Raw genomic sequence first — 24,371 nt, forward strand, 5'->3', positions numbered from 1 at the left:
CCTGTGAATGTAAGTTTCTGGTTTCAGGAGTCCTGAGGACCAGATCAAATAACCTGTTTTCTATAAGTCACATTGATATTTCTAAGTCTGAAAATATCTTGTCACCTCAAGCTAATTTAATTGAGCTAAGATCTTTCAATGCTCTGTCCAACGCTGACCACATTACTGGATCACCCATCAACCTTCTCCACTTTTCTCCTGCTTCTCCTTTCCATGTCCTTCTCTTCTTCTATGACACTTTGGGGCAGATCTTCTCCATTATACAGACCTCAATACACTCTTGCCACATATTTGCCCTTTATTATGCGTGTAACAGACATTTCTCACCTTCTCCATGTACATCACTTTTCTGTGCAACCATCCTCTTTCTGGATTTCTTTTAATGTCCCTTCCATTTTACCTGACTCAACCAATATTATTTGGTTTCTCAGCATTCCCTAAAAATTCATTTATAATGTAATTATATTTTAATTATTTTATTATGTTTCTTTTATCTTCATCCTGTTTCTTTCCACGTTCCCCTTATGGCAGAAGCTTCTAGCAACCAGAGACTCAACTGTGTATATTTGTGTTTCTGTACTTGTACTGGCAACACATAAGTAGATGCTCCTCTTCTACCACAAACACTGATAACATTCATTTCTGACCTTCATTTTGACATTTATTGTAAGTAGAATTTCAAGTTTGTGAATTCTGATTTCATTACAGAAGACAATGAGTGCAGTTACACAAACCTGTATGGTCTTCTTTCATAATATTGTTCATCAGCAGGACAGAAATGATAACGGGGCTTCAACTGTACTGCTAACCATGAAAGTAAATGTGATTCTTTGGAAATCTTCACAGTCTGTAAAAAAATCATAGTGCATCTGTATTTTAATAAGCCTTGTATTATGCAACCAGCTTACAACAAATGGTGAGGTAATTTAACGGTTACCAAATGCATTTTGTATGTAAGCTGTCAGATCCTTGTTCAGTCAAATAAGTATTAAACAGATGAGAAAGTTGGTAATTCAGTTTTTTATCCAATGACTGATTTGCTTCAACTAATTTTCAACACAATTAAATAGTGTTATTTCATTAATACTGTTATTTTACATTACAAGAATTCATTGCAAATAAGTTAATAATCACTGTACAGCTAGCGCCACATGTGAATTACAATAACATCCCATGTAACCATGAGGTGAGTTCACTGTCCCAAAAGAACACGGAACACGTGAAATGATTAAAAAAAGTTTCCTGTTTTGTTTGAAGTGATTATCACAAGCTGTGAATTGCAATTCATAAAATCAGGAGCATGGATAGTTCTCTGTAAGCATTATCATTTTAAATGGCAATAATAATATCTAGACTAATAAGTATACTATATATTGAGAAGACTGTCACTCCTGTTCCCATGTGACTCTCTTGATTCAGGTGTTCTAATATTTTAAGTGTATCCTTGGGTAGTTTCTTCTGTAATTACACTTAGTTATGAAAAAGTGATTAATCTCTAGTGAGCTTAAGTGGATGACCAAAGAAGAAAAGAATAGCTGGGAAGATAAACTGACAAATTGTAGATAGATGAATGATAAAATAAAGCACAAACTAAAGACAACAATGAGAGAGTATGAATTTTCCTGTCTCTTGTACATCATATGTAGTATTAAAATGTCATTTCATAAGATGAAATTGTTATACTGGGTTGGAAAAAACAAAAGGCTTGTGCACATCATATTTTATGGACTATAAGAGACACTTTTTTCTTTGAAAAATTTCTTCCAAAATTCAGGAGTGTCTTATACTCGAAATTAATATAAAAATGTCCAGTGTTTGATTTAAAATTCCCATCAGTCTTAAAAATGGCCATATATTCAATGTTGCAGGAAACCTATCTCAAACCAGCAACATTGGATTCAACTGGCAGCAGCAGTGCATTGATGCAACAAATATGAGTCGTGGGGATTCACAAGCTTGCTAACATGTTTCCCTCCCGCCCTGCCATCACAAACCCAGAAAGCTATGTAGCCCACAATGCGTTATTGCAGTCTATGGTGCCAGTGAACTTGAATTGAAAGTGATTTGTGTTATTGGTAACAGTATGATATTTTTGTTAGTAGCTAGTTTTGTAATGGAAAACAATTGAAGGTATTCATATGATGCGGGCTGTAAATTGAAAGTAATAGCATACGCAGAAGAGCATGGAAACAGCAGCTGAGTGACATTTTGGCCCTCCATCTACAGGTAAAAAACCATTCGCAAATGGCAGGCTAGTAAAGAAGAACTGAAAAAAAAAATGAGAAAGACTAAATGTGCAAATAGAGGATAGAATGGAAACTAGCCAAAACCAGAAGGTGACAATTTTCAGGGGTTTTAAAGGTGAGTTCAGTTTTATAAACTAAGAATTTTTTTATTCTGTATTTTCAGTCTAATAATAAAAATGGCAAACGGTTATTTTTTTAAAAAAGTTGCTTAAACATTAAGGTGCATCTTATAGCCCATTGTGTCTTATGGTTCATAAAATACAATATGTATCTGATAAAAATACCTGAGGAGTATGACAGGAAAAGTCACCTGTGAAAAAACAGTGTTGACATTACACACATCAAAAAAAGTTTAGCATCACCCCAGTTCCCAGAACTCCTGAAGATGGACCTTGACTGTGGATATTGTATTGCAGACTAAACCTGCCCAAAGATGAAAACAACCATGCATGAGCAGTGCCTATTAGACGGAAAGGGTCCGACAGCCGATCAGTTCCAGTCATTCCACCAGGAAGAAGGCACACAGCTCATGTTGTCTGTAGTTCAACCATGCCTAGATGATCAGTACCACAGTTCAATTGCGTCCGCATACTTACTTTGTGCCAGGAAGGGCTCTCAACAAGGGAACTGTCCAGGTGTTTCAGACTGAACCAGAGCAATGTTGTTCAGGCATGGAGGAGATACATAGAGACAGGAACTGTCGATGGCATGCCTTGTTCAGGCCGCTCAAGGGCTACCACCACAGTGGAGGACTGCTACCTACGGATTATGGCTCGGAGAAACACTGACGGCAATGCCACCATGTTGAATAATGATTTTCGTGCAGCCACAGGATGTTGTGTTATGACTCAAACTGAGCGCAATAGGCTGCATGATGCGTAACTTCACTCCTGACGTCCATGGCAAGGTCCATCTTTGCAACCACAACACCATGCAGTGTGGTACAGATGCGCCCAACAACACGCCGAATGGGCCGCTCAGGATTAGCATCACATTCTCTTCACCGATGAGTGGCGCATATGCCTTCAACCAGACAATCGTCGGAGACATGTTTGGAGGCAACCCAGTCAGGCTGAATGCCCTAGACACACTGTCCAGCGAGTGCAGCAAGGTGGAGGTTTCCTGCTGTTTTGGGGTGGCATTATGTGGGGTCAACGTACACCGCTGGTGGGCATGGAAGGTGCTGTAATGGCTGTACCATACGTGAATGCCATCCTCCGACCGACAGTGCAACCATATCAGCAGCATATGGGTGAGGCATTCATCTCCATGGACAAAAATTCATGCCCCCATCATGCACATCTTGTGAATGACTTCCTTCAGAATAACGACATCACTTGACTAGAGTGGCCAGCATGTTCTCCAGACATGAATCCTATCGAACGTGCCTGGGATAGATTGAATTCTTAAATAAAGTATTTCGTCACTGCTGCAGTTCGCGAAGGTTCCACACCATTTCTTTATGAAACATCACAAATGCTGACAACATACAAGAAAATTCTTACTGCAACGATGTGACCAACCAACCTCTCTGAAGGATCTACGCCGAATTGCCATTGAGGAGTGGGGCAATCTGGACCAACAGTGCCTTGATGAACTTGTGGATAGCATGCCACGATGAATAAAGTCATGCATCAATGCAAGAGGACGTGCTACTGGGTATTAGAGGTACCGGTGTGTACAGCGATCTGGACCACCACCTCTGAAGATTTCGCTGTATGGTGGTACAACATGCAATGTGTGGTTTTTATGAGCAATAAAAAGGGCGGAAATGATGTTTATGTTGATCTCTATTCCAATTTTCTGTACAGGTTCTGGAACTCTCGGAACTGAGGTGATGCAAAACTTTTTTTGATGTGTATATTAATCTGCATTCAAATTTAAAATTTTACTTTGTTAACAAAACCTGACATGAAAGCTTTTACAATGTTACATCAAGCATACAGTGGAGCATATTACACATTTAACCATTTTTCTGTGGTTTGAGCAGTTTGAGGAGGATATGTTTCTACTTGAAAACAAATTAGCACAGGCACTTTCACTACCAAAGTGAAATAAATCAGAATCAACGAAACTGCTGCCAGTGTACAAGAAGATAACTGGCATTGAACACACACGAAACGAAGGTCAGCAGTAGTGTGTTTGCGATTTTGCCATATCACTTGCACATGGCACAAGTCTTGTGTGATGTGTGCTACAAGTAAAAATGCTGAACGTGAGCTGGTATATCAGAGGTCTGCTGGAAGTTTTAAGGGCAATTCACACTGGCCGTGATGGTACCATCACGTCAAGGTGTATTCCCATTGTCCGTCACAAGTCAATTCATGTCAAGTGGTCTCAATTTGCATGGCTGTCCGTAACTGTTTTTTCGTGGGAATTGCGAGCTTGGCAAGATGATTTGCAACTGCTTTTACATGTGAAGTGCAGTTTACAGGTACAGTTTGTATATTACAGAAGGAAGATAGAAGTGCAAAACAACACAAAAAGAATGTAGGTCCCAAAAATTTCATTACGTGGTACAGAAGGGGAACTTCACATAGTATACAAGGAGCTCAAGAAAGAGGAATCTGCATTTAATAAATATTTTAGAAAGTTGAAGCACCTGTTGTTTCTTTTTTTTTTTTTTTTTTTTTTTTTTTTTTACATCAAACAGCAGCCAGAATTACTATAAAAAACACAGCGATATGAGATGCCATCAAATACCACAAAAATTGGTTTGTGTAAGGTTAAATTTAGGGCTGCCAGTGCAGAGCAAATTTTTATGCAACAGTCATACCTCCCAGAATACCTTTCCCTTCAAGATTTATAGGGCTCTTTTTTACATACTGTATTTGGGTTTTAATAGTTCAAGTGCCTTATTTGTATTGGGATTAGCTAGTGAAACCACTGGTGCTTGAAAATCTGTTTCACACACATTCCAGAGAGCTGCTTAACAATACATAAGTCTGTCATGAACACATATTTAAACAAACAACTCTAATACATTTTTTTATGTATATTCTTAAATAAAGTATTCTGTCACTGCTGCAGTTCCTGAAGGCTCCACACCATTTCTTTACAAAACATCAAAAATGCTGACAACACACAAAAAAATTCTCACAAATGGATCTGATTCTACCCACAGTACCTTTTTTACGTGAAGTTACGGCTGCATTGCATTGTAAAATATTGAGTAGGGTACTGGTATGTATAAAAATGAACTTAATAAATGTAGTAAGAGGGCGAGTAATTTAGTACACTCATGTCATACAATTCAGACTGCTACCTCACTGTTTCAATTAATCATTCATCATTTGTTATACAGTTATAAATTTTGACAAGAGAAATAATGAAAAAATTTATGACAAATAATGAACAACAAACAACTGATATCAACCACAAAAACCATGGTGAAATGAAAGATGGAGAGATGCACATAGCCGTGCATTGGTTGGAAATGAGCTTCGGAGTCATGTGATAAACAACGAACAGGTGATATCAGCCATCAAAACTTTCTTCCCATATACACATATGGAAGCAAAATCTAAAATTCACAATTTGGTCTGTTTGGAAGTTAATGACAGTTGTTTCTTTTGACTGCTGTCGAATGAAATGTCAACATAACAGACACTTATGCATACTGATAACCTTTCCACATTGTGATTAAGTGTTGAGGATCCTACAGAGCACATATACCAAAAATGTCCTTGATGGCATCCATCTGACTATTGCTTTCACCATGATGGTATCATCATTTCAGCAACAATGTTAGCAAACACAAGACCTACTCATATGTTAATCTCTGAGTGGTTATTAAAAATAAGCAAATGCTTATAGCTTCATGGCGCCTGCATTGTAGGAAAGGTGACTCTGAAGGTTGCATTGTGTCCATCAGCAATCTGATGTGTTCAGCAGTGTGTAAGTAGCAAGCAACTGAAATGGATGATGTTATTGCATCTCCTGCCAGTTGTGAGCTACATTCTGTCACTTGCTCTCTCAAGCAGAAGGAGTCAATGCCATTGAGATTCATCACCGATTGTGCCGTGAGTATGGGGTTCAGATTATAAGTCATGGTGTAATGAGAACAAGGTGTGAAAAATTCAAGTGGTCGAGGAAGATACTCAGATATAACTGATGAACTTAAGCAACAAGTAGACAAAATTGTACAAGTGAGACATCAGTTCACAAATTCCGAACTTTCTGAAGACCTGTCTCAGATTTCAAGGACAGTCCTCTTTAACACTGTCACAAACAAGTTAGGTTACCATAGGTTTTGTGCAAGGTGGGTACCAAGATTTCAAACCAATGTTCAGTAAACTGAAAGAATGGGTTAGGTCTTTACATTCCTTCAGTGCTATCAAAATCAGGACTGGGGCAAGGCATGGGAGCAGAATGTGAACTCTGAAACTAAGGAACAGTCCAAACAGTGGATGCATGCTTCTCTATCTGATGCACAAATACAATAATCCAACTTTCACAGGATCACCATTTGTAGATTCCATGTTTATTCATATATACAAGATTTTTGGACATACTATGTGAGCATAAAATGTGCTATATGATTCAGTAACTGATTAATGGCACCAACATACACCTGCATTTTTCACTTCTGTCACCTCTGGCAATGACGAGTTTCTCCATGGTTAAGACTCTACATTAAATTGTAGTTCCCATATAAATGGCTGGATAAAACTGTGCAGAGGTTGGAGGAAGCCAATGGCACACCACCTATAACATGACTGCATCTACTAAAGCCTCTCAATATAGGCAGACTAACGTACTGTGTATAGAAAGGTGGCAAGACTCATTACTGTATAATTATATGATTGCTGACCAGTTACAAGAAACTCTTAACTGTAAAGTATTGGGTGTGCTATGGACAGACCATCATGTTGTAGCAGTTACAGACACTGCCTGGCGACATAAAGATCACTGGTTTGATCTCCACTTCTGCAATTATTTATCATTTAAGGTTTGTATTTCTGGAAGGTTCTTCGACCTGATTATTTGTGGGATATCGAAATTTCCTAGAACATTCTACAGGCTGGTGCAGTTAAAAGGAGCCTGCCTCCCCTTTGAATGTGAACACAATATTTTGACTTCGGAAATAGGGTAAACAGCTACAAAAATGGGCCGTTTTATGCAATAATTGATTGTTCGCACTCTTCTGTCAGCATTTCAGTTTATTTCATAAGTGAAGTTACATGTTTCTCTTTGTGGTCTGTAAAATTATTTTCTTGATAGAAAATAGAATTGACACAGTGGAAGCATATGTGAAAACAGGTTCGATTAAGGAAACACATGAAATTTTCAAGGTCAAGTATCCAGACAGAGGACTAGCAGAAAGAGGGCAATACTGTCTGTATTAAAATTGGCACACCTATGGATCAGTCCAAAATGTATGGCAATGAAGAATTTCTTCAGTTCACATACCAGAAGTTGTTGCAGACATTTGCTGAAGAATTATTCAGAGCCCAAAGAAGTCTTCACATAAATTGGTCCAACAGGGGCAAGTAAGTAAGAGAAGTTGCCACTGGATATTGAAAAGTCTTAATTTGAAGTTATATCATGTGACAGTCCTGCAGCAATTACGGGAGGATGACAGTCAGAAATGTGTAGATTACTGCATGTGGCTTTTGAATAACATCAATGATGGTTTGTTAGACTCTTTCCATTACATCATGACTGATGAAGCATGGTTTCATGTATCCATTCATGTGAATTCACATAACACAAGGTACTGGGCAACAAACAACCCTGACAGTGTGTGTCAACAACCACTCCTTGATGAAAAAATCAGTGTAAAAGGAACATGCATCATTGGACCAATATTTTTTGACACTACCCTCAACACAGTTGCATGTATGGAAATTTTTTATACTTTTGTTTTCAACACACTGAATATGTAAGACAAGACTATTTCTTCCAGCAAAATGGGACAACGTGCCACACATCTTAGGTATCCCTGGAATGAGTCCATGTCTTCACTGAGGAACGAACTGGCAGAAAACATTTATGGTCACCACATTCACCAGATCTAACAACACATGATTTTTATTTTCCTGTGGGGACACTTGAAGAGCAAAGTCTAGGAAAGAAATCCATGTACTCTATGAAACAAATCCATGTACAGTACAGGAACTGAAGACAACATCAGCTGTGAAGTTGCCACCATCCATATCCAAACTTTACTCAGGGTGTATCTGAATATATTTAAGACATTCACAGCTGTGTATTGATGTTGCAGGGGGAGGGGGGGGGGTCACCTTCAACACCTTCCATAAATTATTTTTCACAGTATTTTTAATTGTGAATCAATGGTAAGTCCATTTCAGCTCTTCGTTTCTGCAATTTCACTGCATTTCCTTTATGCTTACATTGGCTACTTTTATCTGCGTCACCCTGTATATGTATAGTAGGAGTGCACTCTGCAAAGGGGACAGTTCAGCTCCATCTGTACTTCTGTGCCTGCTGAATAAATGTGTTTTCATTATGAAGCATTACTTATTGTTGACAACCCTGCTACTGTAACTGATTATGTTCTGGATTCTTCATAATAGTATTGAGGAGTATATATCCAAAGTGGAATGATTACATAAAACTAGTTGTAGGAAAGGCAGATATCATGATTGAGAGTCACAGAAAGAATCCTAAGAACATTTAATTCATCTATGAAAGAAGTAGTTTACAACACCCTTGTTTGGCCAGTTTCTTAGTAGAGTCTGGTACCCTTTACCAGGGAGAACTAATACAGGAGATAGAGAACATACAAAGAAGAGTCACTTCATCATGAATCAGGAGTACTGCATGACGAAAGGCAGGGAGCAAACTACGACATTTAGGGAATGCTGTGGATTTGACAGTGTCCAGATGTCACCTGGTACTCAACTGCAGAGTAGCTGCAAAGTGTGTAATCAAGTAATCTGCAGCAAAGTTGTCATTTCTTCTGAACAGCTAACGACACAGCTCATAAGGTGTCACTCTCCATTGGTGACACATCAGGAGGCTATTAAGTTGAATATCTACATTTCTGTCTGTATTGCTGTAGTCAATTCTTAAGGCAGTAATATTAGGATGGGTAGGACGTGCACGGGCTGTGTGCGAACAAAGGAGGAGCTGGCTGCAGTTCGTGAACAGCTGAATTGCTTTTGGCTAAGGTCAGTTGTCTTTAGGTTGCTGCCTCGGGGCATAGAGGTAGCAGAGAAACTGACATCACTTAGGACACCCCAGGTGTCACTCATTTTGCCCACGGACTCTGTGCCAAGGCACCTCTTAGTGTACCCAATGTGGTGGATCTGCCCTCATAGCAGGATGAGAGGCATCTGGTAAAACTTTCAAGTTGCTCGAGTGAGAGGGCCAATGTGGAGATTTTAATACCTACTCCGAACTTTTCTTTTGTTTCCTTTACTGCTTGCTCAATATACAGATTGAATAGCATCAGGGAGAGGCTACAACCCTGTCTCACTCCCTTCCCAACCACTGCTTCCCTTTCATGTCCCTCAACTCTTATAGCTGCCATCTGCTTTCGGTACAAATTATAAATAGCTTTTCGCTCCCTGTATTTTACCCCTGCCACCTTCAGAATTTGAAAGAGAGTATTCCAGTCAACATTGTCAAAAGCTTTCTCTAAGTCTACAAGTCTTGTCTTGCCTGCTCACTGTGTGAGTGGACAGGTGGTCATTTCCTCAGCTGGGTCTAAGCAGGCATATGAGGGTAGGGGTTTGCCAGTTATCTGGGGCTCCAACATTAGATGCGTTCTGTAGCCCCTTAGAGAAATAGAATTCAGTGCCAGAAAGGAAGCCAATGTGCATTCAGTCTGACTGAGATGTGAAGGAGGCCTTGCCTGCAGCTATTGACACCTGTCACTTGGATTCTGAGGCCATCCTCAATTCATGCAGGCACAGATGGTGAAGGCTGCTGGCCTCACACATAGGGTGAAAGCAGAGCTCGCACTTTTCAGTATTGTTCCCATGGTTGAGTGGGGTCTTTGGTTTGGAGCCAAGTGGAGGGTCTCAATCAAAGGCTTGATCGGCTCTGTGGCGGTCTGGCTGCAGATTTCTTGACCTGCATTATCGGGTGGGGAATTGTAGGAATCCTGTTGATGGGTCAGGTATGCACTACAAAAAGGAAGCAGCTCCTCAGGCAGCAGAGTACTTGCGGAACGCGCAAGGGCTTTTTTAGGCTAGGCGGTAGTTTGAGGTATTCTGATGTACACTCGCCAGACAACAAGCAATTAGTGAAATAAGACTGCATTCAAAGAAATAACACTTCGAGTATCAAAATTTTATCATTAAATTGTTGAAGTATTCATAACTCCAGCCCCAGGAGTAGACAACATTCCATTAGAACTACTGACAGCCTTGGCAGAGCCAGTCCTGACAAAACTCTACCATCTGGTGAGCCAAGATGTATGAGACAGGAGAAATACCCACAGACTTAAAGAAGAATATAATAATTCCAATCCCAAAGAAAGCAGGTGTTGACAGATGTGAAAATTACCGAACTATCAGTTTAATAAGTCACAGCTGCAAAATACTAACGCGAATTCTTTACAGACGAATGGAAAAACTGGTAGAAGCCGACGTCGGGGAAGATCAGTTTGGATTCCGTAGAAGTGTTGGAACACGTGAGGCAATACTGACCCTACGACTTATCTTAGAAGAAAGATTAAGGAAAGGCAAACCTACGTTTCTAGCATTTGTAGACATAGAGAAAGCTTTTGACAATGTTGACTGGAATACTCTCTTTCAAATTTTGAAGGTGGCAGGGGTAAAATACAGGGAGCGAAAAGCTATTTATAATTTGTACCGAAAGCAGATGGCAGCTATAAGAGTTGAGGGACATGAAAGGGAAGCAGTGGTTGGGAAGGGAGTGAGACAGGGTTGTAGCCTCTCCCCGATGTTATTAAATCTGTATATTGAGCAAGCAGTAAAGGAAACAAAAGAAAAGTTCGGAGTAGGTATTAAAATCCATGGAGAAGAAATAAAAACTTTGAGGTTTGCCGATGACATTGTAATTCTGTCAGAGACAGCAAAGGACTTGGAAGAGCAGTTGAACAGAATGCACAGTGTCTTGAAAGGAGGGTATAAAATGAACATCAACAAAAGCAAAACGATGATAATGGAATGTAGTCGAATTAAATTGTGTGATGCTGAGGGAATTAGATTAGGAAATGAAACACTTAAAGTAGTAAAGGAGTTTTGCTATTTGGGGAGCAAAATAACTGATGATGGTCGAAGTAGAGAGGATATAAAATGTAGACTGCCAATGGCAAGGAAAGCGTTTCTGACGAAGAGGAATTTGTTAACATCGAGTATTGATTTAAGTGTCAGGAAGTCGTTTCTGAAAGTATTTACGTGGAGTGTAGCCATGTATGGAAATGAAACATGGACGATAAATAGTTTAGACAAGAAGAGAATAGAAGCTATAACTAATGAGGAGATATTGAATAGAATTGGAGAGAAGAGAAGTTTGTGGCACAACTTGACTAGAAGAAGGGATCGGTTGGTAGGACATGTTCTGAGGCATCAAGAGATCACCAATTTAGTACTGGAGGGTAGCGTGGAGGGTAAAAATCGTAGAGGGAGACCAAAAGATGAATACACTAAACAGATTCAGAAGGATGTAGGTTGCAGTAGGTACTGGGAGATGAAGAAGCTTCCACGGGATAGAGTAGCAAGGAGAGCTGCATCAAACCAGTCTCTGGAATGAAAACCACACACACACACACACACACACACACACACACACATATTCTATCTACTTCGACCATTATCAGTTATTTTGCTCCTCAAATATCAAAACTCATCTTTAAGTGTATCATTTCCTAACCTAATTCCCTCACAGTCACCTGATTAAATTTGACTATATCCTATTATCCTCATTTTGCTTTTGTTGATGTTTATCTTATGTCCTCCTTTCAAGACACTGCTCATACCATTCACCTGCTCTTCCAGGTCCTTTGCTGTCTCTGACAGAATTACAATGTCAACGGCAAACTTCAAACTCCAAATTTTTCTCTTGTATCCTTCACTGTTTCTTCAACCTGTCTCACTCCATTCCCAGCCACTACTTCCCTTTCATGTCCCTCGACTCTGATAACTGCCATCTGGTTTCTGGACAAATTGTAAATAGCCTTTTGGTCCCTGTATTTAACCCCTGCCACCTTCAGAATTTGAAAGAGAGTATTACAGTCAAGATAGTCAAAAGATACCTACTTGATCATCTACTGCCTTCACTATTTCATCTCTCAAAGCTACTCATTCTTCTTCTACTCTATTTCTTTCCCCCGTTCTTGTCAATTGTTCCCTAATGCTCTCTCTGAAAACCTCTATGACCTCTGGTTCTTTCAGTTTATCCAGGTCCCATCTCCTTAAAAATTCCCACATTTTTGCCGTTTCTTCAGTTTTAATCTACAGTTCATAACTAATAGATTGTGGTCAGAATCCACATCAGCCCCTGGAAATGTCTTACGATTTAAAACCTGGTTCCTAAATCCCTGTCTTACCATTATATAATTGATCTGAAACCTTCCAGTGTCTCCAGGCATCTTCCACATATACAACCTTCTCTCATGATCCTTAATCCAAGTGTTAGCTATGATTAAGTTATGCTCTGTGCAAAATTCTACCAGACAACTTCCTCTTTCATTCCTTACCCCCATTCCATATTCACCTACTACTTTTCCTTCTCTTATTTTTCCTACTATCGAATGCCAGTCCCCCATGACTATTACATTTTCATTTCCCTTCACTATCTAAATAATTTCTTTAACCTCATCATACATTTCTTCAATCTGTTCATCATCTGCAGAGCTAGTTGGAATATAAACTTGTTCTACTGTGTTAAGCATGGGCTTTTTGTCTATCTTGACTAGAATAATGCGTTCACTAAGCTGTTCGTAGTAGCTTAGCCGAACTACTATTTTTTTTATTCATTATTAAACCTATTCCTGCATCACCCCTATTTGATTTTGTAATTATAACCCTGTATTCACCCAACCTGAAGTATTGTTCCTCCTGCCACCAAACTTCACTAATTCCCACTATATCTAATTTTAACCTATCCATCACCCTTTTCAGATTTTCTAACCTTCCTGCCCGATTAAGGGATCTGACATTCCACACTCCAATCTGCAGAATGCCAGTTTTGTTTATGCGATTGCGGTATGTTGGGACACTCGGTCTACAGGAAGAAGACGCACACGGATGTATATCTCAATGCTTGGAGCTGCCACCATCCAGCACAACGTAACTCAGTACTGAACACCTCGGTACAAAAAGCCAGGTCGATCTGTGTCAGCAAGAGTTTGCCGCATAAGTTAGCACATCTGTGGGAAACCTTTCATAAGAATGGCTACACCAAGACACAAATAAGACATGCCTTGCTTGCAGACAAGAGGTGAGAGGAGAAACCAGAAGACGAAGCAAAACATGTGGTGTTTCTGCCGTTTGCTGGACCACCAACAGTCAAGATCGCATGAATATTGAAGAAGCACGAAATAACGACCATCTTTCGCACACCAAAAAAATTCAAAGATATTCTTGGCTCGACCAAAGACCAGCTGGGGTTGCAGATGCCGTGCATTTACAGCATTGAGTGTGAATGTGGGATGGAATATATCAGGCAGACACAACGATGTACCTCCCAGCGCTGTACTGAACACATCAGAAACATACGACTAGGGCAGACAAACAAGTCCGCAGTAGCAGAACATAGCATTATCGAGGGACACACCTTTGAATTCAGGAAAAGGAAGAAGCTGCGCAGCGCCGATGGTTTCTGGGACTGGATCTTCAAAGAGGCAGTGGAGCTACGTCTGCACAACAATTTAGTAAACAGGGATAATGGTTTTCAGCTCAGTGCAGCGTGGAATCCCACAATTGACAAAATACGTCAGGAACGTTCCGATCTGAAGGCAGCGGCATCTGCAGACATAACCACTGAGTCTCGATGCCGGGCCGCACCGCAGCCGCCCCCACCACTACCAACATGGTACTTCCTTCCAGAGGAATGTGACTGGCCAGCCTACAGTAGCGGACGGCGACCAAGCAGCTATATAGATATGCAGAACACAGCATTCCGACACTTCGCCAGAAGATAATGGGTATGAAACTCATTGAAACTTTGCGACAAGATGACGCCACCACTCGGCTGATAACCCGTGAAGAATTCATCAGCCAGTTTTGTTTCTCCTGATAACCACATCCTCCTGAGTAGTCCCCGTCAGGAGATCTGAATGGGGGACTATTTTACCTCTGGAATATTTTACCCAAGAGGATGCCATCATCATTTAACCATACAGTAAAGCTGCATGACCTCTGGAAAAATTACAGCTGTAGTTTTCCCCTTGCTTTAAGCCGTTCGCAGTACCAGCACAACAACGCCACTTCAGTTAATGTTACAAGGCCAGATCAATCAGTCATCCAGACTGTTGCTCCTGCAACTACTGAAAAGGCTGCTGCCACTCTTCAGGAACCACACGTTTGTCTGGCTTCTTAACAGATACCCCTCCTTTGTGGTTGCACCTACGGTACGGCTATCTGTGTCACTGAGGCAAACAAGCCTCCCCACAAACGGCACGGTCCATGGTTCATGGGGGTGGTCATGGAACATATGTACAGGGCTATTACAAATGATTGAAGCGATTTAATAAATTCACTGTAGCTCCATTCATTGACATATGGTCACGACACACTACAGATACGTAGAAAAAGTTTTGTTCGGCTGAAGCCGCACTTCAGGTTTCTGCCGCCAGAGCGCTCGAGAGCGTAGTGAGACAAAATGGCGACAGGAGCCGAGAAAGCGTATATCGTGCTTGAAATGCACTCACATCAGTTAGTCATAACAGTGCAACGACACTTCAAGACGAAGTTCAACAAAGATCCACCAACTGCTAACTCCATTCGGCGATGGTATGCGCAGTTTAAAGCTTCTGGATGCCTCTGTAAGGGGAAACCAACGGGTCGGCCTGCAGTGAGCGAAGAAACGGTTGAACGCGTGCGGGCAAGTTTCACGCGTAGCCCGCGGAAGTCGGCGAATAAAGCAAGCAGGGAGCTAAACGTACCACAGCCGACGGTTTGGAAAATCTTACGGAAAAGGCTAAAGCAGAAGCCTTACCGTTTACAATTGCTACAAGCCCTGACACCCAATGACAAAGTCAAACGCTTTGAATTTTTGGCGCGGTTGCAACAGCTCATGGAAGAGGATGCGTTCAGTGCAAAACTTGTTTTCAGTGATGAACTAACATTTTTTCTTAATGGTGAAGTGAACAGACACAATGTGCGAATCTGGGCGGTAGAGAATCCTCACACATTCGTGCAGCAAATTCACAATTCACCAAAAGTTAACGTGTTTTGTGCAATCTCACAGTTTAAAGTTTACGGCCCCTTTTTCTTCTGCGAAAAAAACGTTACAGGGCATGTGTATCTGGACATGCTGGAAAATTGGCTCACGCCACAACTGGAGACTAACAGCGCTGACTTCATCTTTCAACAGGATGGTGCTCCACCGCACTTCCATCATGATGTTCGGCATTTCTTAAACAGGAGATTGGAAAACCGATGGATCGGTCGTGGTGGAGATCATGATCAGCAATTCATGTCATGGCCTCCACACTCTCCCGACTTAACCCCATGCAATTTCTTTCTGTGGGGTTATGTGAAAGATTCAGTGTTTAAACCTCCTCTACCAGGAAACGTGCCAGAACTGCGAGCTCGCATCAACGATGCTTTCGAACTCATTGATGGGGACATGCTGTGCCGAGTGTGGGAGGAACCTGATTATCGGTTTGATGTCTGCCGAATCACTAAAGGGGCACATACCAAACATTTGTGAATGCCTAAAAAAACTTTTTGAGTTTTTGTATGTGTGTGCAAAGCATTGTGAAAATATCTCAAATAATAAAGTTATTGTAGAGCTGTGAAATCGCTTCAATCATTTGTAATAACCCTGTATATCAAAATGACTGATTAGACACCAAAGGAGGGGGAGAGTTCATTGCAATGGACAGAAATAGGTTGAGTTTGAGTGTAACTGTGAAGTTATCTAGTTACATGTAACGGGTCTAGATAAAACCAAGTAAATTGTTGCATATTTTTACTGGCACCCAATACTGCTGTGACAGCTTTATAGTCATTCAAAGAAATTCTACGCTCAATAACACGGAAATACCCAGATCACCCCATATTAGTTGCAGGTGACTTTAACCTATGGATTCACTGCAGGGGGTACAGAGAACACAGTCTTTGGAAGTACTTTTGAGCATGTTTTCCGAAAACCGTCCTGAGCAGATACTTTGACAGCCACATGCAGTACAAACATTTCACACTTTGTAGCTACAAACTGTTCTGGCCTTATCGATGGAATCAGTATAGAGATAGGGATTTGTGACCATGATGTCATCATAGCAACCATGGTTGCTAAAGTTCATAAATCTATCAAGAAGGCTAGGAGTATATTTCAGCTAGAAAGAGCAGATAAGCAGTTGTTACTGATCCACTCATGCAGTGAATTGACATCATTTAGTTCCAATAGGATGGACTTAGAGGAATTACAGTCAAATTTTAAATGGATTGTAAATTGAGCTCTGGAGAAATATGTGCTGCGTAAGTCAATTAAGGATGGTAAAGACCTACCTTAGTTTAATAAAGAAATTCAGAAAATGCTGAGGAAGCAAAGGCCGTTGCACTCTTGCTATGAAAGAGAACACGCAAATGACATCAGAAAAAAGTTAATAGAAACTCGAGCTTCTGTAAAAAGACTGACGTGCAAAGTAACTATAAACACCATACATTAGCAAAAGAACTTGCAGAGAACGTGAGAAAATTCTGGTCCAAATTAAAATCACTAAGCATGTCTAAGGCTTGTATGCAGTGACTTGTTGACCTGTCTGGTGTGGCAGTAGGAGATAGCAAAGGAAAGCAGAAGTTTTAAGTTTCGCATTTAGGAAATTGTTCACACAGGAGAAGACATACATACTGTTGTTCAACTATCAAACACACTCTGTATGGATAACATGGTAATAAGCACCCCTGGCGTAGAGAAACAAACGAAAGAGTTGAAACCAAATAATTTGCCAAGTTGTGATGGAATCCCAATTTGGTTTTACAAAGAGTACTGTATGATATTAGCCCCTTACTTAACCTGCATTTCTTACAAATCTTTCATCCAGTGTAAAGTCCCCAGTGACTCAAAAAAAGTGCAGGTGACTTCTGTATATAAGAAAGGTAAAAGAACAGACCCACAAAATTACAGACCAATATCCTTTACATCAAGTATCCTTTCTTTCAGGAGTGCTAGTTCTGCAAGGTTTGCAGGAGAGCTTCTGTAAAGTTTGGAAGGTAGGAGACAAGATACTGGCAGAAGTAAAGCTGTGAGTACCGGGCGTGAGTCGTGCTTCGGTAGCTCAGATGGTAGAGCACTTGCCCGCGAAAGGCAAAGGTCCCGAGTTCGAGTCTCGGTCGGGCACACAGTTTTAATCTGCCAGGAAGTTTCATAGCAGCGCACACTCCGCTGCAGAGTGAAAATCTCATTCTGGATCCTTTACATCGGTTTGCTACAGAATTCTTAAACACATTCTCAGTTTGAAAATAATAAATTTCCATGAGACAGAAGAGCTCCTGTTCTTGAATGAGCATGGTTCTAGAACACATCACTCCTGCGAAACTCAGCTGGCCGTTTTCTCATTTGCTATCCTCCGAACTGTAGATGAAGGGCAACAGGCTGATTCCATTGATTTCCAGAAAGCATTGGACATCGTGCCCCACTAGACACTCTAACAAAGGTATTACCATACGGAACAGGTTCCCAGTATGTGGGTGGTTTGAAGACTTCTTAAGTAACAGAACCCAGTATATTGTCCTCAATAATGAGGGTTAATCAGAGACAAGGGTATCATCAGGAGACTCCCAGGGAAGTGGGATAGAACCATTCTTATTTTCTATGTACATAAAAGGTCTGATGGACAGGGTGAGCAGCAATCTGTAGGTGTTTGCTGATAATGCTGTGGCGTACGGGAAGGCGCTGAAGATGAGTGACTAGAGGATGATACAAAATATCTTGGATAAACTTTCTAGTTATTGTGATGAGTGGTAAATAGCTCTAAATGTAGAAAAATGTAAGTTAGTGCATATGATTATGAAAGACAATACTGTAATGCTTAAATACAGCATCAGCAGTGTACTGCTTGACACACCCACATTGATTAAACATCTTAACGTAATATTCCAAAGTGATATGAAATTGAATGAATGCATAAGAATGGTAGCAGAGAAGATTATTGGTCAACTTCAATTTATTGGGAGAATTTTAGGAAAGTATGGTTCATCTGCATAGGCCCTGCAGGTAGGACACTAGTGTGATCCAATCCTCAGTACTGTTCAAGTGTTTGGAATCTGCACGAGGTCAGTTTACAGGAAGACATCAAAGCAATTCATAGGCAGGCTCCTAGATTTGTTACCGATTGGTTCAAACAATAGGCAAGTATTGTCGAGATGCTTTGGGAACTGAAATAGGAATCCCTGGAGGGAAGGTGGAGTTCTTTTCAAGGAACACTACTGAGAAAATTTAGAGAACCAGCATTTAATGCTTACTACAGAATGACCAGATCACCTCATTCATCTGATACGGAGTTTATACCTTGACCAAGAAGCCACGGTGAGAACTATGTATGGAACAACGAAATGGACAAAGATTCAGAAAGCGGTCCGGCAAGGCTGCATACTGTCACCGTACTTATTCAATCTGTATGCAGAACATGTCATGAGGAATGCGAGGCTAGATGAAGGAGAAACAGGAATTAAAATAGCTGTAATAAATGTAAACAACCTCAGGTACGCGGATGATACGATCCTGTTGGCAGAAAGTGAAGAAGAATAGAGAACACTCTTATTGAAGGAGAAAGACGAAAGTGAAAAGGCCGGTCTTATGCTGAATGTGAAGAAAATGAAAATTATGGCAACTACACCTACCAATTCATGGGATATAGCAGGAGAAACCATGGAGGTAGTGACCACATTCAGTTATCTCGGTTCCCAGATCTCTGCTGACGGCGACTGCAGATATGAAATCCGGAGACGCCTGTTGCTTGGTAGACAGGCGATGTCAAACCTTGACAAGGTTATAAGGTCCAGAGATATAACACTAGCAACAAAGATCCATATTGTGAGGGCTATGGTCTTTCCAGCTGTGATGTATGGATGTGAGACCTGGACCATTAGAAAGGCTGAACGGCGAAGAATTGACTCCTTCGAATTGTGGTGTTGGAGGAAACTTCTTAGAGTTCCATGGACTGCAAAGAGAACCAACAGATCAATATTGGAGCAAATTAAACCAGATTTCTCCCTGGAAGGTCTAATGTTAAAACAAAAGCTGACATGCTTTGGACACACAATGCGAAGGCATGCCTCGCTGGAAAAAACATTAATGCTGGGGAAGATTGAAGGAACTAGAAGAAGAGGACGTCAGAGGATGAGATGGATCGACAGCATCACAGAAGCAATGTGTTCCAACCTGGATGGTCTACGGGAGAAAGTGCAAGACAGGAAAAAGTGGCATGATTTGGTTCATGGGGTCACGAAGAGTCGGAACCGACTAAACGAATAGAGAGAGAGAGAGAGAGAGAGAGAGACAGAATGGTTCTATTTCTGCTGACATACATTTCACATATGGACCAAAAAAAAAAAGATAAGAGAAATTAGAGCTCTTATGGACACATGTACACATTGGTTTTTCCCTTGCTCTATTTTTGAGTGGAACAGAAAAGGAAATGACTAGGAATAGCACAGGGTACCTTCTGCCCTGTACTGTATGTTAGCTTGGAGAGTATGTATGTAGATGTTTTAATATTTGTGGATCAAACACAAAGGAAATATTTATCAATAAACTTAGAGTTGTTTTACGTAGAAATTGTAACAGCAAATATGGTCTTAGACTTGAATTATTTATTATTAGTTTTCAGTATTAAAGTGGCACATATTTATTTTTAAGCTTACCTTGTCTTGACCGAACCGAGTCACATCTTTCGGCCATGACGATGTTGCTAAAATGTCAATTCCTCTGAAACTTGGCTTTCCTCGAAGGCACACATCTCGAACTGAAGTTACATCAGCTTTTGTAAAATTATAACCTCTTGGTTTCTCATCTGTTTCTGCTTCAGTACCACCCACATAAGCTAGCTTCAGGCCTGACATTGCACTAAAGAGACCACGTCTACCTGAAAGCGATTCAGTATAGTGTTGTAATTATTATAATGGTAGGTTGTTCTGCAATAATTGTTAATTTGGGGGCGAAAAATAATTGACATAATATCAACAACATGGAAAGGATAGGTTGCTATTCATCACATGAAGGAAGCACTGAGTTGCAGACAAGAACAACGAGGAAGAATATTAGAAATATTTAAGCTTTTAGGCGAAGTTCTTCCTCAGAAGTAAATTACCACATACTGTATGAGATTATATTTTGAGGATGGACTTTGTCTGAGAGCCTTAATATTTGTAGTGTTGTTTCTCGTTTCTCATGTCCATCCTGAACATAAAATCAGATACATAGTATGGACTATTGTTTTCCAGTTTGTAGGATACTAGAAGTATTTGCCAACAACAATAAAAATCATATTCAGAACCATTATGCAAACGCACAGTATTCTCAGTGGGTGCAAGGCTGCAGCTGCGGTACGAATACTGGAATCACCTCATAAATAAATAAACAAGCACATTATAGTCTAAACCTAGAGTACTGATGTCTTAGCAACATAAACATGGACAAAGTCTTGAATCACTCTACATCATTTCAACAGTATAGGAAAAGATAGATTGTTATTTGCTTTAATGTAGACAGGTTAAGTTGCAGACAGGCACCATTAAAAGACATTTACATAAAGCTTTCATCAGTGAAAGAGACACGCACCATTCATACATGCAAGCAAGCACACCTCATGCACACATGACCGCCAGCTCCAGCATCTTGGGCGGGAAGGAATTCTGGACCGAGATGCTGGAGTTGGCGGTCATGTGTGCATGAGGCATGCTTGCTTGTGTGTATGATGATGTGTGTCTCTTTCACCGATGAAGGCTGTGGCTGGAAGCTTTATGTAAGTGTCTTTTACCTGTGCCTGTCTGCATCTTAATGCATCTTCTTTACATAAGCAGCAATCTGTCTTTTCCTACATTGTTGATATTCCTACCTTGAGTTTTTATGTTATTTCACCAATTCAAGACATTGTAGCTAGTTTTCTCCTGCTCAGGCATGTGTTAAGTGCAGACCTCCGGCCAAATGTGGCTTCAAACCAATAAACATGGAATATTACTTTGTCAGGGTGTATACGCGGGGAAGGAAAAAAAATTCCCGGATTTTTCCCGCATTTCTCGGTTATAAAATACACTTTCTCCCGGGTGAAAACACATTTTTTCCATGTTAAGTGACAATATATTTTCCCTCAAAACTTATCAATCCTTTGAATGGTTATGGTTTTATACATGGGTGTAAAATTACCCAGCACTTTAGAAAGCAAAACTTAGGGAAAAGAACACGTTTTGGAAATATCTTTGATGTGCAGCAACATGTACACTGCATACATTTGTATTATGAAAGTATACATTACTGCATGTTACTTTCCAAATCATTGAAATCGAGATTGCGATGCACTTTTGTAAGCCAGTCATAGCTCATGTCACATGATCCCGCCAGCTGATGACAGCGGATATTCAGAACATTGGACACGTGACGTAGTCAGCTAACAGCAACATCACTATTAAGTAGCACAAACACACAAACAGGCAAAGTTAATAGTTTAAATTAATATACATAGTGTTGTTACAAGAAAAGCAAAGCTTTCACATATAAAATTGGTCTCTAAGGTTAATAAGCTGCAAGAGAAGCTAAGCTTTCGCATATAATGTTGATCTTTTTTGCGTTTGTTACACTTTAAGATATATCACACAAATGTGTCAGTAAAATTTTTAATAATGACATAAATGTCTGATCTTCAGGGTTCGAAATTCTTCTAAATGGCTCATCATCAAAGAGTTGATTTTTAAATGAGGGTCACACGCTCCTTGATTTAAGAAATTCATGGTACATTCTCGCACATAGTTCAACTTGTGTAAAAGGATATTTACATTGAAAGTAACACTTTTCAAACCACCATTCGCAATATTTTCTCAAGACCTGTTAGAAATAGGTTCATTTCAGCAGTTGCCAGAGAGCGCAGATAACAGGCGACACCGCGCTTGTGCAGCTACCATGACATAGGAAGCCCGTATGTATGTATGTACGTGTAAAACATTAAAAGATCATACATTATGTCATAAAAGAAACAAGACACCAGAGGACACTGCAAGAGCATTGGAATTTCGTGAGCCACACTAAAATGTGCACATTTAAAGTGCATACTTAAAGAGCACATTCGTATGTCCAGATTCCCAACGAAGTAGACCTCGACCTGATATTAAGCTTTTCAGTGTGGTTTCCAGGATGTAAGTTTTTTGGAGCATCAGTTCTGTATTATATCATGTTTGGTTCTTCATTGTGGCATAATGCCATACGTGCTAGGAGATGAAAATGTGCACTTGAAATGCAGCAAACAGTTGAAACTAGCCAGTACTGTGGAATTAAACATTTAGTTTCAAATACATTGACTGTCGCTGTGGAAAAGGTTAATAAAAGTCAAATTTCTTTAGCAAACAGACAAAAATAACTTCAGTGTTGTTCAAATGTGTGTGAAAACCTAAGGGACCAAACTGCAGAGGTCATCAGTCCCTAGACTTACACACTACTTAAACTAACTTAATCTAACTTATGCTAAGAACAACACACACACCCATGTCCGAGGGAGGACTCAAATCTCTGGTGGGAGGGGCCACGCAATTAGTGACACAGCGCAACTTCAGTGTTCTGCAAGGCGATTAATGCTTGACTGTCAGAAAGGTGGAAATAAAATAAAATCTGAAACTAATAACATATTTTAGCCTTCCGTAATTATGTGAATGTATTTTAATTCACTTCATAGCTCCCAGCCACAGATATCCGTTTTGCTTTCATTTGACATGAGAGTAAAAGAAGGGGAAACAGCAAAATCACTAAATGTAAACACAGGTCACGTGGAGACTACCCACTATAACTCAGACTGCTCTGCACATCAGCCCCAGATCTACGATATTTGTGAAACGGGTCAATACTAAAAAAAAAAAAATCAAATTTTCAAAAATATGTTCATCTTGTAGCGCACATCTTTCTGAAAAGTCTGAAACATAAAACATATGTGTTCGAGGAAATGTAAGTCATGTTATTTGGTCTAAATGTTCCAAACCAAAGTGCAGTGCCATGCCTCTTCATATAGCATTCTTCTATAGCATGTTACTGTATTTCGCTCTGTGGAACTGAAAAGTGTAGATTTTGTAATGGATGCCATCAAACCCACACAGGACAGTGGAAATTGAAATGTCCTGTACTGCCTCTCCTGCTCCTAGTTGGCCCATTTGACAGCCTGCCCCTCTTTTCGTTAAAAAAAAACTTGCAATTAATAGCGAATAGGATGATTTGTAATCGGGAGAACAAGAACTCTTCAGAAAATTTGCACTCTTTATTGTCTATTAGCTAATAACTTGCTGTTTTGTGTGACATAAAATTAAATATAGGATACATAAAACCAATAACAACAAGAGAAAAGCAAGAAATTACACATTTCTTCAATCATTAGCTCCTAACATTTTTTTCTCTCTAATCTTGCTACAGCTTTACATGGTGTGCTTTCCTTTCAGTGAAAGAATCTATTACCTCATCAAAGTTCAAATTCAAAATAGTTCAAATGGCTCTGAGCACTATGTGACTTAACATCTGAGGTCATCAGTCCCCTAGAACTTAGAACTACTTAAACCTAACTAACCTAAGGGCATCACACACATCCATGCCCGAGGCAGGATTCGAATCTGCGACTGTAGCAGTTGTATGGTTCTGGACTGAAGCGCCTAGAACCGTTCGGCCACCGCAGCCGGTTCGTCAAATGTTTTGCTACATGAAAAATCGAAATGTTGTTATCTAATACTGAAAAAGCTGTTAATACAAATAATACCCAAGACTGGTGTGGTTTCTTGATATGATTACATCTATTCTGTCACTGTCTGCTAGATAAAACAAAATAGGCCT

The 24,371-nt window shown here is 40.1% G+C and overlaps 1 protein-coding gene across 1 annotated transcript in view; it reads right to left on the minus strand.

The window, feature by feature from the left end:
* The window catches only part of LOC124798295 (CWF19-like protein 1), a 158,743-nt gene that overhangs the window by 63,489 nt on the left and 70,883 nt on the right, over positions 1–24,371 (minus strand). Inside the window, exons 4-5 of the mRNA XM_047261624.1 lie at positions 20,219–20,439; positions 735–847 (exon numbers count right to left, since the gene is read on the minus strand). Of these exons, the coding sequence (XP_047117580.1) occupies positions 735–847; positions 20,219–20,439 (334 nt within the window). The remainder of the gene's footprint in view (positions 1–734; positions 848–20,218; positions 20,440–24,371) is intronic.

This window comes from Schistocerca piceifrons, chromosome 5, assembly GCF_021461385.2.
Source record: "Schistocerca piceifrons isolate TAMUIC-IGC-003096 chromosome 5, iqSchPice1.1, whole genome shotgun sequence".
In the NCBI taxonomy this organism is placed as follows: domain Eukaryota; kingdom Metazoa; phylum Arthropoda; class Insecta; order Orthoptera; family Acrididae; genus Schistocerca; species Schistocerca piceifrons.